The following is a 13851-nucleotide window of genomic DNA, read 5'->3' on the forward strand; positions in this document are numbered from 1 at the left end:
CAGTCAGCCTCTCATCACTCCTCTCTACCACTTTCACCCGTCTTCACACACCCTTTACGTTTGTTTGTCTCTCTCTCCGTGTCTCTCTCTCTCTCTCTCTCCATCTTCTTCTCCTTTCATTTGATCTTTATCTGACTGGTTCTGTTGTTCCTCCTCAGCAGTATCCGTTTGTTCATTTCCTCCTCTTGTGTGTGTGTGTGTCTGTGTGTGTGTGTGTGTGTGTCTGTGTGTGTGTGTGTCTGTGTGTGTGTGTGTGTGTGTGTCTGTGTGTAGGTGTGTGTGTGTGTGTAGGTGTGTGTGTGTGTGTGTGTGTGTGTGTGTGTGTCTGTGTGTGTGCGTGTGTGTGTGTGTGTGTCTCCTCTCTCTGCTCAGGCCCACACTCATCTCCTCTCCAACAATCTCTCCATCTCTGCCTCGCTTTCGTTCCCTCCACTCCACCCCATTTTGCTTCACCTCTCCTTCACCTCTTCTTCCCTCTCCTTCAGCACTCCTTCTATCTCTCCTTCACCTCTCCTTCTATCTCTCCTCCTCCTCTCCTTCTATCTCCTCCTTCCCTCTCCTTCACCTCTCCTTCTATCTCTCCTCCTCCTCTCCTTCTATCTCCTCCTTCCCTCTCCTTCACCTCTCCTTCTATCTCTCCTCCTCCTCTCCTTCTATCTCCTCCTTCCCTCTCCTTCACCTCTCCTTCCCTCTCCTTCACCTCTCCTTCCCTCTCCTTCACCTCTCCTTCCCTCTCCTCCTCCTCTCCTTCACCTCTCCTTCTATCTCTCCTCCTCCTCTCCTTCACCTCTCCTTCTATCTCTCCTCCTCCTCTCCTTCTATCTCCTCCTTCCCTCTCCTTCACCTCTCCTTCCCTCTCCTTCACCTCTCCTTCCCTCTCCTTCACCTCTCCTTCCCTCTCCTCCTCCTCTCCTTCACCTCTCCTTCTATCTCTCCTCCTCCTCTCCTTCACCTCTCCTTCTATCTCTCCTCCTCCTCTCCTTCTATCTCCTCCTTCCCTCTCCTTCACCTCTCCTTCCCTCTCCTTCACCTCTCCTTCCCTCTCCTCCTATCTCCTCCTTCCCCCTGTGTGTCTGTGTATGTGTGTCTGTGTGTGTGTGTGTGTGTGTGTGTGTGTGTGTGTGTGTGTGTGCATACGTGTGTATCTGTCTCTCCCTCTGTTTCTCTCTCTTCCTCTCACCTCGTACTCCTGTTTGAAGCCGTAGCCCTCCGAGGTCTTCATCTGGTTGATGTGCTGCAGCAGGTCGGCCACGCGCACGGCGGGGTGCAGCTGCCCCGTGTGGTAGGGAGAGCTCTTGCGGCGGGTGTGTCGCCGCGGAGAACCGCCCAGCAGACTGCTCGACTCGTTCACGGAGCTGCGCTGCTCGTCTGCTCGTTGACACACACACACACACACACACACACACACACACACACACACACACACACACACACACACACACACACACACACACACAGACACACACACACACAGACACACAGACACACAGAGACACAGACACAAAAAACACACAAACACACACACACACACAGACAAAGACAAACACACACACACACAGACAAAAAAAAGGATTAAATCATCACATGCCAAGGTCATACGTGGATATTTTAATGCCCAATGTACGTGCTAATGTAAAGTCTCACAGAAACGTTCATTGTTGGTCAACCACACCGCATTATCGTTTCAAAACTACATGTTGTGCTGTTTGTGAAAAGCAAAGTGTATCACGGGGGCGTTATAACATGAAGACTTGCACACGTACAATACATATACAAGACACATACCTTTACATAGGCAGCTTAATATATCTTTCGCTTCTCAATTATACTTACATTGTCTATGAAATTAAGACTTAAATAATTCACTTTCTAATGCATGAAAACAGATGAAAATAATCTCTCTAGGTAGTGAGATGCCTTCAGTCAAACTTCAGCATATTACCCTGTGCCTATCGCTAATGAGGGTGTTGTATCATTTACAGCACGCTGGCTGATATTGCCCACTCTGAAGCGTGTGAGCAGTGCTTCCTTGATTAAATCAGTTTTAAACGCACCCTGTCACCCCGTGCTCCTTGAGCCTACCCCCTCATCTCTCCACGTCTTATTCAATCACCCACCCACACACACACACACACACAGACTCTCTCTCTCACACACACACACAGCTTGGGGGCGGGGGGCAGTGCAGAGATGTCTATGAGAGACAGGCCCCCAGCCTCTGTTTGCTATAGAGCTGATGAGACTCCGGCTGGGAGGTGATTTCATTAGTGGGTCTGTGCAGCACTCAGGCAGAGGCGGTAAGCACAACAGATGGGCCCACGGCACAGAGTAGGAGATGTGTGTTTCAACTGTTCTTGAGGAATATCTTTCTCTTCAATGGGTGTTTGTGTGTATGTGTGTGTGTGTGTGTTCATTATGCAATATATATGGAGGCGTGTGTATGTGCGCTGTTGTGCTGTATGTGCACATATCTGGGAAGAAATCTCTAAAAGTTTTCAGGAACATGAACTCTCTCTACGACACATTTGCACCATGCCTTCCATACACCTGCATGTGTGTGAGTGTGTGTGTGTATATGTGTGTATGTGTAAATGCAAGAGTGTGTGTGTGTGTGTGTATATGATACCATACCATTCTGCATGACCAAGAAGGCATACATGGTGAATTTGTCCTGCTGTAAGTTTGTGTGTTTGTGTTTCTTTGTATGTGTGTGTGTCTGTGTACTCACTGCGTGTGTGTGTGCGTGTGTGTGTGTGTGCACTCAATGCGCGTGCTGCCAGTCTGCATGTCCAAGAATGAGTGTGCAGTGCGTTCGTCCTGCTGTAAGGTGCTCTGCTCTAAGTGTGTGTGTGTGTGTGTGTGTGTGTATGTGTGTGTGTGTGTGTGTGTGTACTTACTGCGTGTGCTAGTCTGCATGTCCAAGAAGGAGTGTGCGGTGCGTTCGTCCTGCTGTAAGGTGCTCTGCTCCGTCATGGTGCAGTCCAGAGATCCCAACTTCCTGGTCTTCTCCTGACGATACGCCATGGCTGCCTTGTTTATGCTCACCTTCTTCCTTCTGTAAAGGATGGACAGATAGAGAAAGAGGGGGAGAGAGAAGAAGAGAGAGAGAGAGGGGAAGAGACAGAAGATGGGGAATGAAAAGAGATTCAGAAGAAAGATAGAAGAAAGTAAAAAAAAAAGGATAGAGACAAGAAACATGACAGACAAGAAAAAAAAGTAGGATTCGGAAATGACACGATACAAAAATGGAGGTGGAAAATACAAGACCAAAAAATAAATCAGGAGATATGAAGATTAGGCAACAAAGAGGGGGAAAAAGAGGTGGAGAGACACAGAGGGAAGGGAGGTTATGGGAGGCCATAAGACACTGATCTGAGCTCAGTCAAAGGAAGGTGGAAGGTTGAAGAATGGGCAAAATGGAAGCAGTTGAGGAGTAGTCACTCACGGGTAGTAAGGGTAAGAGTAGAAGTCCCTTCTGTGAAGCATGCAGAGAGAAGGGAGAAGGGGGAACGAGAACAAGGAAAACACAGTGTCAAGAGAGACAGCAGTCAGAGAAAGAGAGAGGGTGAGAGACAGACAGAGAGAGAGAGAGAGAGAAGGAGAAAGAGTGTGTGTGTGAGAGAGAGAGATCAGGCATAGCTGTGTTGGTTAATGACGACCACTTGATCAAAGCATATTAGAATGGCTCCTATTAATCGGGTCAAATGTTAGTGACCAGCTTGATGATCTATGAACAATTTCAGTCAATTTCCTTTTTCAGTCACTGCTCTATCTGATTTGTATTTAATCTTGGAAAGAGCTTAGCAAAGAAAACTTTGCTTAAACAATCCCTGAACAAGTACAATTTATTTAGTGTATGGGGAAGTCATGCTGGCGTTACACTTGTCCAATCCTGGTAGCCACATCAAGCTTGATATGAAACCATTTTAATGTTATACTTTTGATTTCCATAATCGAATCATAGTCCCTGGATGGATTCAGATAAGAAAACCATCCACATCCAGACACACACCAACACACACACACACACACACACACACACACACACACAAACACAGCTCACTGTGAAAAGCAAGCCTGCTGTACTTTAGACAGGCAGGTAGGCAGCTGGCCTTAAACTAAATCACAATTTCACCTCTGCCTCCTCCCATGAAGCCAAACAGAGTGAGATAAAAAGAGAGAGAGAAAGAGAGTGCGTGTGTGTGTATGAGAGATAGACAGAGAAAGAGAGTGTGTGTGTGTGTGTGTGTGTGTGTGTGTGTGTGTGTGGGGGGTGTGTGTGTGTGAGAGAGAGAGAAAGACAGCCGAAAAGAAAGAGAGAAAGCGAAAAAACCCTCTCTGCTCTGAGGCGTAATAAAGCCTCTCATCCCCGCGGTCTCTGGCCGGTGCACGGGGCTGGCGGGAGCTTTTATGTGCATGTAATCTAGCGGGCAGTGGGATAAAATGGCCCTTGATGAGGCACCTCACATCCAGATGGGCTCCACCAGATGAATGTTCCGGAAGCACTCTCAGATTTAGCATGCAGGTGTGTAGCGTACCCGGTCCAAATGGACTTTTTTATGAGGAGCAGAATCCTGGAGAAAACAGCATGGCTGATTTGAGTATTTTTTTTTGGGGGGGGGGGGGGAGATGGGAGGATTCGCAGATTGACGAAAAACAACCCCAGAAAAGTACCTATTTTGGGGGGCATAAAGTAATTTTATTGTGTAAATCAGTAATCAGTTTCACCTTGTTTGGCCATGAGAAGACGTGGGGGAATTGGATCCCTTATAGCTGAGATGGATCAAATGGTAGGGGGTGTTACACACACACCTCAAAAACCCAATTCCTTTGATGGTTCTTTCTTTAAGTCAAAACAAATAAACATGCACTCCTCTATATTTTGAGTTTTGCCTCAAGCAAGCTCCCTGACCTAACATCACCCTTCATTAAATATTGTCCATTTTATTTATTTATTTTTCTTTCAATACACGTATAGTAAAGTCAACACATCTCTTGGCAAAAGCTTGCACATCAGAAAACATCAGAACACACTCATTCCGGTGAATTCCCTAGCGTTGCCAGACACGTTTGGGTATCCAAGAATCCTAAAGCCTGCAGAAGAATCTGGACCTCACCAAACCATTTCACTACAACACACAAGTGTACATCTAGCCTGAAGATTGTAGCTAAATCTTGTAGCTAAATGTTATGGCGTCCTAAACACAATAAACTAAACCATTTCACTGTAACACACAAACACAGCCTTCATCACACACTTTAAGATATCTAGCCATATAACAGAAGACCATAGCAGAGTTTGGGACCGTCCCAAGCCTGGACGGTTGCCAGGTCTGTCCCTGAGAAAGCTGCCAATTTGGGCTGACTCTTACCCCTTTTTGACGATGATGACGATCGCCCCGAGCAGAAGGATGAGGACCACCAGGCCGCCCGCACATGCACCCAGGATCAGGCCCATCTCCTCAGCATGCTGCGACACCTCAAGGGCCCTCTTATGGTCCTTACAAGCCACTGGGGATCACACAGAGAGAGGCACATCCATGTTACATTTTACGTGTATTCGTTTGGAAGATGCTATTATCCAGAGTGACTTCCAAACAAGTAGACAAGCCAAGCAACAGTGACTTCAAACAGGAGCTATTGAGAATTAGCCATGACCATCTCTGTTTCAAGTCAAACTCGTTATAGTCCTACACAGTTGGGTAGATGTTGATCTATACCTAATGTTTGTAGAGTGATGTTAGTGGTGATGTTTGTAGAGAGATGTTAGTTGTGATGTTTGCAGAGTGTCTAACATCAATGTTACAATGCCTTGGGGTAGCACAACTTAAGTAAACCTCCACTAAACATTGTTTGACTATCTGACCAACACTGACCAGCCAGTAACCGTATTCTCATGACTAAGGAAACACAACGGTCCCAAATTTTGGATGTATTGAGGCCATGCAGATACAATCTGTGTGGATGTGCTGCTCTGACTATGGGCTCAGCGGTACTACTCTAGATAATGGCCATCGGCCAGGCCAGGCGTAAAATTAAAGGTGTTCTCCCTTAATCCTAACTGTGCTATTGTGTGGAGGGGAGAAAAGAGGGGAAAAAGGGTTATCAGTGCAAAGCAGGTGATTATCCAGGCATGGGAGAATTACCATCACATGGCTGCATACACCCAAGAAAGAGAAGGTGAGGAAGAAAGACAAAGAAGGATAAAGAAAGAGGGAAGAGTCATTGGGTAAGCAGAGAGAAAGAGAGAGAGAGAGAGAGAGAGAGATAGATAGATAGAGGAATAAAGAGAGAGCAAGAGAGATGCAGAGAGAGAGAGATAGATAGATAGATAGAGAAATAAAGAGAGAGCGAGAGAGAGGCAGAGAGAGAGAGAGAGAGCAAGAGATAGATAGAGGAATAAAGTGAGAGCAAGACAGAGGCAGAGAGAGAGAGAAAAAAAAGATAGGAAAAAAGAGTATGTGATAGAAAGAAAGAAAGAAAGGATGAGTAGGGAGTAGAGAGAGAGTAAGAGTGAGAGAGAGAGAGGAAAAAGATACATTTAAAAACTAGAGAGATAGAGAGAAAGGTGTTGCTAGAGTAGGTTCTGTCCAGCACTGCAGTGTTACACCCCAGGTGTCCATCGCCTGCCAGACTGCCTGTGCATCTGTGCAAACAAGGTAAACCATCAACTGGACCAAACACACACACACACACACACACACACACACACACACACACACACACACACACACACACACACACACACACACACACACACACACACACACACGTGCACACACACACACACACACACACACACACACACACACACACGTGCACACACACACCCACACACACACACACAACACACACACACACACACACACACACACACACACACACACACACACACACACACACACACACACACACACACACACACACACACACACACACACACACACACACACACACACACACACACACACACACACAGACACACACACACACACACAGACACACACAAAGCCCTCAAATGAAAAGCCAAACACGCTGCCATACACTGTAGCCCAAACCAAGCCATGGCTGACATCTCCTCTACCCCACCCCTCACACCCACCCCCCCACCGCCGCAGTAGCATCCTCCCCAGGCAGGGGTGGTGTGCAGAAAGTCATTTAGAACCTCAGCGTGGGCAATCTGTCTGGGTCGAGGACACAGAGGGCTCTGGCACCCACCAGCAGGCACCAATCATCCCACAGCACCCTCCATTCCAGCAGCTAGATCCAGCAGCTGTGAGGTTTCGGCACAGTCAGTCACGTGTGTGTGTGCTTGTGTGGTGTTTGTGGGTATGGATGTGTGTGTGTGGGTATGAGTGTCTGGTGTGTGTGTGTGTGTGTGTGTGTGTGTGTGTGTGTGTGTGTGTGTGTGTGTGTGTGTGTGTGTGTGTGTGGGTGGGTATGGGTGTGTGAGTGTGTTTGCTGTATTTGTGTGTGAGTGAGTGTGTGTGTGAGAGAGAGAGAGAGAGAGAGAGAGAGAGAGAGAGAAACCGAGCTAATAGATGGACCCTTATTTTGGAGTCCATGCTCCACGTCTGCATCCAACACATGTGTCTCCGGTTCTCCCTCCAATTTTTCTATCAGGGCCAAAGAGCTGCATGACCCCCCCCCCCCCCCCCCACACACACACACACCCCAAGATGAATGCCTACTGCCCACTCAGCAACCACCACCCCCCCCACCCCCGAACTGCCAGCACACCTCCAACCACCACCGAACCCCCCAACCCACACTGCTGCTCAGAAAGAGAAATCGCTGCCATTTGGAGGGAAAATAAATTAAACTGAAGGGGAAAAAAAATCCCACCATCTGCCCAAAAGTGGCCGTGTCAGTGGAGATAGATTAATGTGCGATGAGAAGATGAGGCATTAGACACTGGATCTCAACACTCTGCTCAGATGGTCCACTCTGCTGTGGATGAGGGGGTCAATGTGCATGGATTAAGTGTGCTCGGTTGTGCTAATGGTGTCGCTGCCATTCTGGACGGCCGGATCTACTGGAACTGCAGACGGCGTTCTCTGCTGGCCGACTCGTCGCCCAAAAAACATGGGAAAGGGCTTTCCTCACAGCCAGGCAAGGACAGCCAGTGGAGGACAGTGGAGGACAGCCAGTGGAGGACAGCCTCAGCCAGACAAGGACAGCCAGTGGAGGACAGCGGACGACAGCCACAGCCAGTGGAGGACAGCGGAGGACAGCCAGTGGAGGACAGCTAAGGACGGCCTCAGCCAGTAGCGGAAAAGGTAAAGGAACAAACTGAGTGGTCTCTGCCCTTCTAACCCTCAAAAACATTCTTTCTCTCTCTCCTTCTCTCTCTCTCTCTCTCTCTCTCCTTTGAGCACGCGCTTTCTTTCTGGCAGGTCTGAAAACCAAACCTGTTCCATTGCAAGAGTTCCATTGCAAGAGAAAAAGGAAATAGGTAAGAAAAATAACACATGTTGCCATGGAAAAATTCCGAATGGTAAAAAAATCAAACATTTCAGAGGCTCTGAGGCAGATGGGTAATAGGACGTGTCAGAGGCATCGTGGAAGGAGGAGGAGGAGGAGGAGGAGGAGGAAGAGGAAAAAAGCTGGAGGTCAAATAAGAAAAAAGAAGTAAAAGAAGAAAAAAAGATTGGTATAAGAAAAAAGTAAAAAAGAGCAACCAGAAGAAGAAGAAGCAGAAGAAGAAGAAGAAAGTTGTTGGTCATGGCTCCGTGTAAGGCCTGTAATTAATCAGACGTGGAGAGAGAGAGCTCCCGGGGTGAGACAGCAGGCTAAACGCCACTAGTGTCTCACTGCTTTACGCTCCACATCAACCTGCCCTGTCTAATTCACTCAGTGACAGAGGGGGGGCATACAGAGGAACAGAGAGATGGAGGAAAGAGGGAGAGAGGGAGAGAGGGAGAGAGAGAGAGAGAGAGAAAGAGAAAGAAAGAAAAAAGACAAGGAGGCTGGGTTAGGGGGGGAACTAAAAGACAATCCTTTGGAAATGGAGGGAGAAAATATAAAAAAGACAAAGGAGAGAGAGAGAGAGAGAGAGAGAGAGAGAGAGAGGGAAAGAGAGAAAGAGAAAGTAAAAAACAAGAAATATCAAGAGAGACACACATACACACACAGACGTGCAGAAGGAAAAACGGAAAGATGGTGCGGAGGGCAGAGGAGGACACCCTCCAGTGACACCCTCCTCACTCAGCCCCCAGCTTTGGAAATGACAGAGTCTATAAATACACAAAGCCCATCCCCGTATCTGTGCACCCCCCCCCCCCCCTCCAAACCCCAGACCCACTTCAACTGCGACGCCCCCCCCCCCCCCTCCAAACCCCAGACCCACTTCAACTGCGACTCCTCCGACTCTAGTGTGGTGCCTGCAATGACTATAAAGGGGGTGCAGGCTTTGATGTCACCTGTTCTGAAAATGAGGGAGATGAGAGCAGAGGAAGGGATTCCATTTTTCTGTGCACCCACTGAAGACGAAGACAAAAAGAGAAGGAAGAGGAGGAGGAGGAGGAAGAGGAAAAACAAGAGGAGGAGGAAAACGCTTCTGCATTCTATTTTAATGAGTCCAAGGATTCTCATCAAAGGATCTGGATGGTACTGCCAATGTTTTCTTTAATCTGCTCTACCAGCTGATACCTCCATCTCTCTCTCTCTCTCTCTCCCCGTCCATTTCCATTTATCTCTTTCCCTCTCTCCCTATCCCCATCTCTCTCTCTCTCTCTCTCTTTATCTCTCTCTTCCTCTCCTTTCCATCTCTCCCTCCTCCACCAATACTCTTTAAGCCTCCTCAGTTTACTCTCTGTCTGTCTATGTCTGCCTCCTCACCAGGTCCACTCACTTGGGGCCATTTAAACTTGTCAACCAACGTCGTCTCCTGAGGGGTCTTTCTGCCAGGATCCTTTACAACCGCTGACTCCAGATCAGTTTGGGCCCTGATCTGGAGACAGGTCCGTGCCAGATCCCTTCCAGGAACACTCTCCTATCTATCTGCGTTTTTGCCCATAGCTCCAACTACTTAATCCTCAGGGATTTCTCACAAACCAACACTAGGGGTGCGCTATTTTCACTGACGGGCACCTGGCAACGAGCAATAAGCAAAGTCAACTGCAAATTCACTGAAGTGTATCTAATAACTTGGCAAAATAAATGTGCTAATTTAACACCATGCACAAGATCCTAAGTGCAAACATGGGTGGGTCAGTGTGATAGTCCCACACTCCACACAGTGGCTTTAGTCCATGCTCAATGAACTTGAAAGTGAAAGTGAAAGTGAAAGTCCTCTCTATTAGGGCCCAATTAACTTAATAACTACTAAAGACTACATAAAACACCAAATGGTCATTTTTTTCTTGAGGTGTGTGTTCTATATTTACAGGTTGAGCACAATTGCCTGCTTAACTCAGACATCATGCTTTCCGAAATACCCCTTAGGGCTTTTTAGCAGTTTAAACTTTCCTCTCGAAGCATAGAGAAACATTTATACCACGCTGGATGAACAGAGATCATGCCCTGAATACCTGCATTACACTTTAGACGCAGAGAACAAAGAGATGATTAAAAACACTCAAGCAAAAAAATCAAAAAGGGGAAAAATCTCTTAAAAGACTAATTAAAGTCTGTGCCGTTACCTTTGCGTGCGATCCGGATACAGTTGATTCGGGTCTCCTGCACAGAGAGAGGAGAAAGAAAGAGGTTAGTATGGATTTCTTAAACAGGTGTCATAGCTAGCTTAAAGTAATACCGAAGGCTCCGTACAGATTGAATGTCTGCTTGAATGCTGCGAGACCTTAATGTGTGCTAGAGGAGCTTATATGCTAAACCGACTTGGAGTAATTTGTTCTAATGACAGGGATGGTTTTGTTAATGGCGTCTCACTGTTATGTGCCACTAACTCGACCGTGCATCACTGGGGTCCTGTGGTTTAATGCAATTCATGGCCTCGAATTTGCACACACACACATACACACACACACACACACACACACACACACACACACACACACACACACACACACACACACACACACACACACACACACACACACACACAGTTGTCCACACGAAAGGGCACATGTGCACACCTACACACACACACACACCCACAGTAAGAGGGACATATCATCAAATTAAGACTTACAGATGTGAAATCATGCTTTATGGGGCAATTATGCAAATGCAGGCTCCCAGATTGGAGTCAGGACCTTTTACCCCTAAACTGCAGTTAAATTGCCTTTTTAATTGAAAATCTGTTTCAGGTTTATTCCACCTATGCCCCTCCACACACAAACACACATGAACACACACGCACACGCACACGCACACACACACACACACACACACACACACACACACACACACACACGCACACACAACGTAGGGTATGTCATCCTTATCTGGCTTGCCACGTTAGTCAAGTACCAGCCAATATGTTACATGTCATATTGTCCTTGCTCAAGGTTATCTCACTTTAAAGGAGAGGCACCTTTGCACAGTGTGTGATGGTGTTATGGGTGTGTTGGCAGGCACCTCCTGAAGTAGTGGGGTGCAGGGGGAAAGGGGTCTGACAGTGATGCACAGTGTGTTTGCGACTACTAGTTGTCCCCACATATTTGCATTTCCTCAATGCAAGAATAAACCAGAAAATGATGAGTTTGAGAAGAATTTGATGAGAAACGTGTAGTGTGTGTGCATGTGTGCGCATGTGTGTGTGCGTGTGTGTGTGTGTGTGTGTGTGTGTGTGTGTGTCAGTCGGCAAGTGAGTCGGCAAAGATATGAGTTTTTTTTTTTTATTTACTCCGAACTGATTGCACAGACCATATGTCTTTCAAGCTCCAGTTGCGATGAGCCAGCCAAAGCAATTACTGTTTAAAATTGGGAGAGGCACAGCATCATGCTCAGGAAAACCTACATCTAATTATCCAGAATAATTGTCAGAATAACACACCGCTTTCAGTCGTTTCGACTCGAGGGCAGCCAGCCATTCAGGTCGGATTCGAAACTCGTCTGAAACAACTCGTGGGGCAATCAAGAGAGAGAATAAGTGGCGGCGTGACAAACAGTAAAACCTGAATGGGTTTGAATAATCACTGGATGCGATGAACTTGTCACGAACCAGACTGAAGTGTTTCAAAGTGCCTAAAGTGGTTAGGGGGAAGGCTTTGAGTAAACGCCTTGTCGGGGAAACAATGGCACAGCTGCAGTTGGTTGCAATTTAATAAAACAAGAAGAAACTGATAAAAAATGGTGGGAAATGGAATGTTCTCGGAGGAACCGGTGTTAGGTAAACATGCGGGGAGATATGAACAACATCTTTTGGGAGCAGTCAAAACAAGCTCTGCTCGTTGTGTCTTCTTGAATCTCCTCTGACAGCTCGCTGTGGCTAGCTCAGGGTTGAGTCCAGAACCACCTGACTGACAGTCTTCCTGACTGACAGTCAAGCTCAGATACACTCTGTAGATCTCCATGATAGACAGTTACACAGAGTGGTCTGACAACACACACACACACACACACACACACACACACATTTACACAGTCAAGAAAATAAATAAAACCTCAAGGCCATTTGGGCCCTTGTGAGCCATGAGCAGACTAAAAGTACAATATGGTTGTCTTTTTTCTTCTTCTTTTCCCTCTCTTTTTCCAACATGGTTGAAACATCAAGGCCAAACCACAGCCTGAGGGAATCCAGAGGAGTTCATGTCTTCGATCGTCGACAAGGTGTTCTAACCACCTTCCCCCCCCCCCCCCCCCTGCTAATACCGACTTGTTCGACCTGACAAGTTAACTTGAACGATTAAGCAGGAACGCAAAAGGTTGGAAGTGGACATTGCAACATGTTTTCACCTTCACTACACGAGATAAGCGCATGTTTCAGGGAGAAAATGGGGGAAACCCACTGCATCTAATCAGAAGCTAGCCTCGAAGATTATGCAGAGTTAATGAGACGGATATGTGTGCGCCTGGAAAGAGACGGAGAGACCGAAAGAGACAGAAAGAGAGAGAGAGAGAGAGAGAGAAAGAGTGAAAAAGAAAGAGCTTGGGGAAAGAGGGAGATAATCCAGGAGGGTTTGGCGGGAGATGAAAGAGAGAGGCTTTTCTCCTATTGACAGTTAAGAGCGAGAGCTGGCGAGGCTGCACCTCCAGACACCAGCTGGAAGTCATTCACCCCGAGTCATCCGCCACCGCCGAACACTGAAATGTGTTTATGAAAAGAGTTTTTTTTTCCCCATTCCCTTTCCTCTGCCTTGACGCCATTCGCCACACTCTATCCACTCCCAGCCAATCTTCAATACTGTCTCTCTCTCTCTCTCTCTCCACTCATCTCATCTCCAGAGGCTCTTTAAAGAAACTTAGGCTAACCCTTAGCCATATGCGCCAGCCCGCAAGTCAACACTGTTTGGATTCGGTCAGCTCAAAACATGTCTCTTTAATAACTGCCTTTATCTTGGCAAGTGACAGTCACTTCAGAGGCAACAATGCTTCAAACTTTTAGTTCTCAAAGGTGAACTAGAGCATACTTATATAACTCAATTAAGTACTTCACAGTCAAACTATGTAATTAAGCATATCATACTTAACATATTGAAAAACGAAGAATGACGGCCCACACATTCACACAGGGTAATTACAAGGGTTAGTGCAATGGTTATGTAAGTACAGAGGATCAAAATGCTTTTGCATTAGCTATGCTAAAAATGTGGCACATCCAATTATAGACAGTAAAACAAAACCGAGATAGTCAGATCCCTCACCCCTCTGAAGTGGCTGGCGGCCTGAAAGTAGATTTGGTAGTTCTTCGAGGGGTCGAGCGGCGAGTTCCAGTAGCCGTTGTAG

General features: G+C 46.9%; 1 protein-coding gene across 1 annotated transcript in view; it reads right to left on the bottom strand.

Annotated features, from left to right (window-relative positions):
- The window catches only part of LOC308381826 (receptor-type tyrosine-protein phosphatase U-like), a gene marked incomplete at both ends in the record, with an annotated part of 201270 nt that overhangs the window by 34985 nt on the left and 152434 nt on the right, over window positions 1-13851 (bottom strand). Inside the window, 6 exons of the mRNA XM_080859435.1 lie at window positions 1181-1368; window positions 2898-3055; window positions 3446-3475; window positions 5373-5511; window positions 10644-10680; window positions 13770-13851. The exon at window positions 13770-13851 is cut by the window's right edge and continues 198 nt beyond it. Of these exons, the coding sequence (XP_080715561.1) occupies window positions 1181-1368; window positions 2898-3055; window positions 3446-3475; window positions 5373-5511; window positions 10644-10680; window positions 13770-13851 (634 nt within the window). The remainder of the gene's footprint in view (window positions 1-1180; window positions 1369-2897; window positions 3056-3445; window positions 3476-5372; window positions 5512-10643; window positions 10681-13769) is intronic.

Source organism: Sprattus sprattus (assembly GCF_963457725.1).
Source record: "Sprattus sprattus genome assembly, chromosome: 20".
In the NCBI taxonomy this organism is placed as follows: Eukaryota; Metazoa; Chordata; class Actinopteri; order Clupeiformes; family Clupeidae; genus Sprattus; species Sprattus sprattus.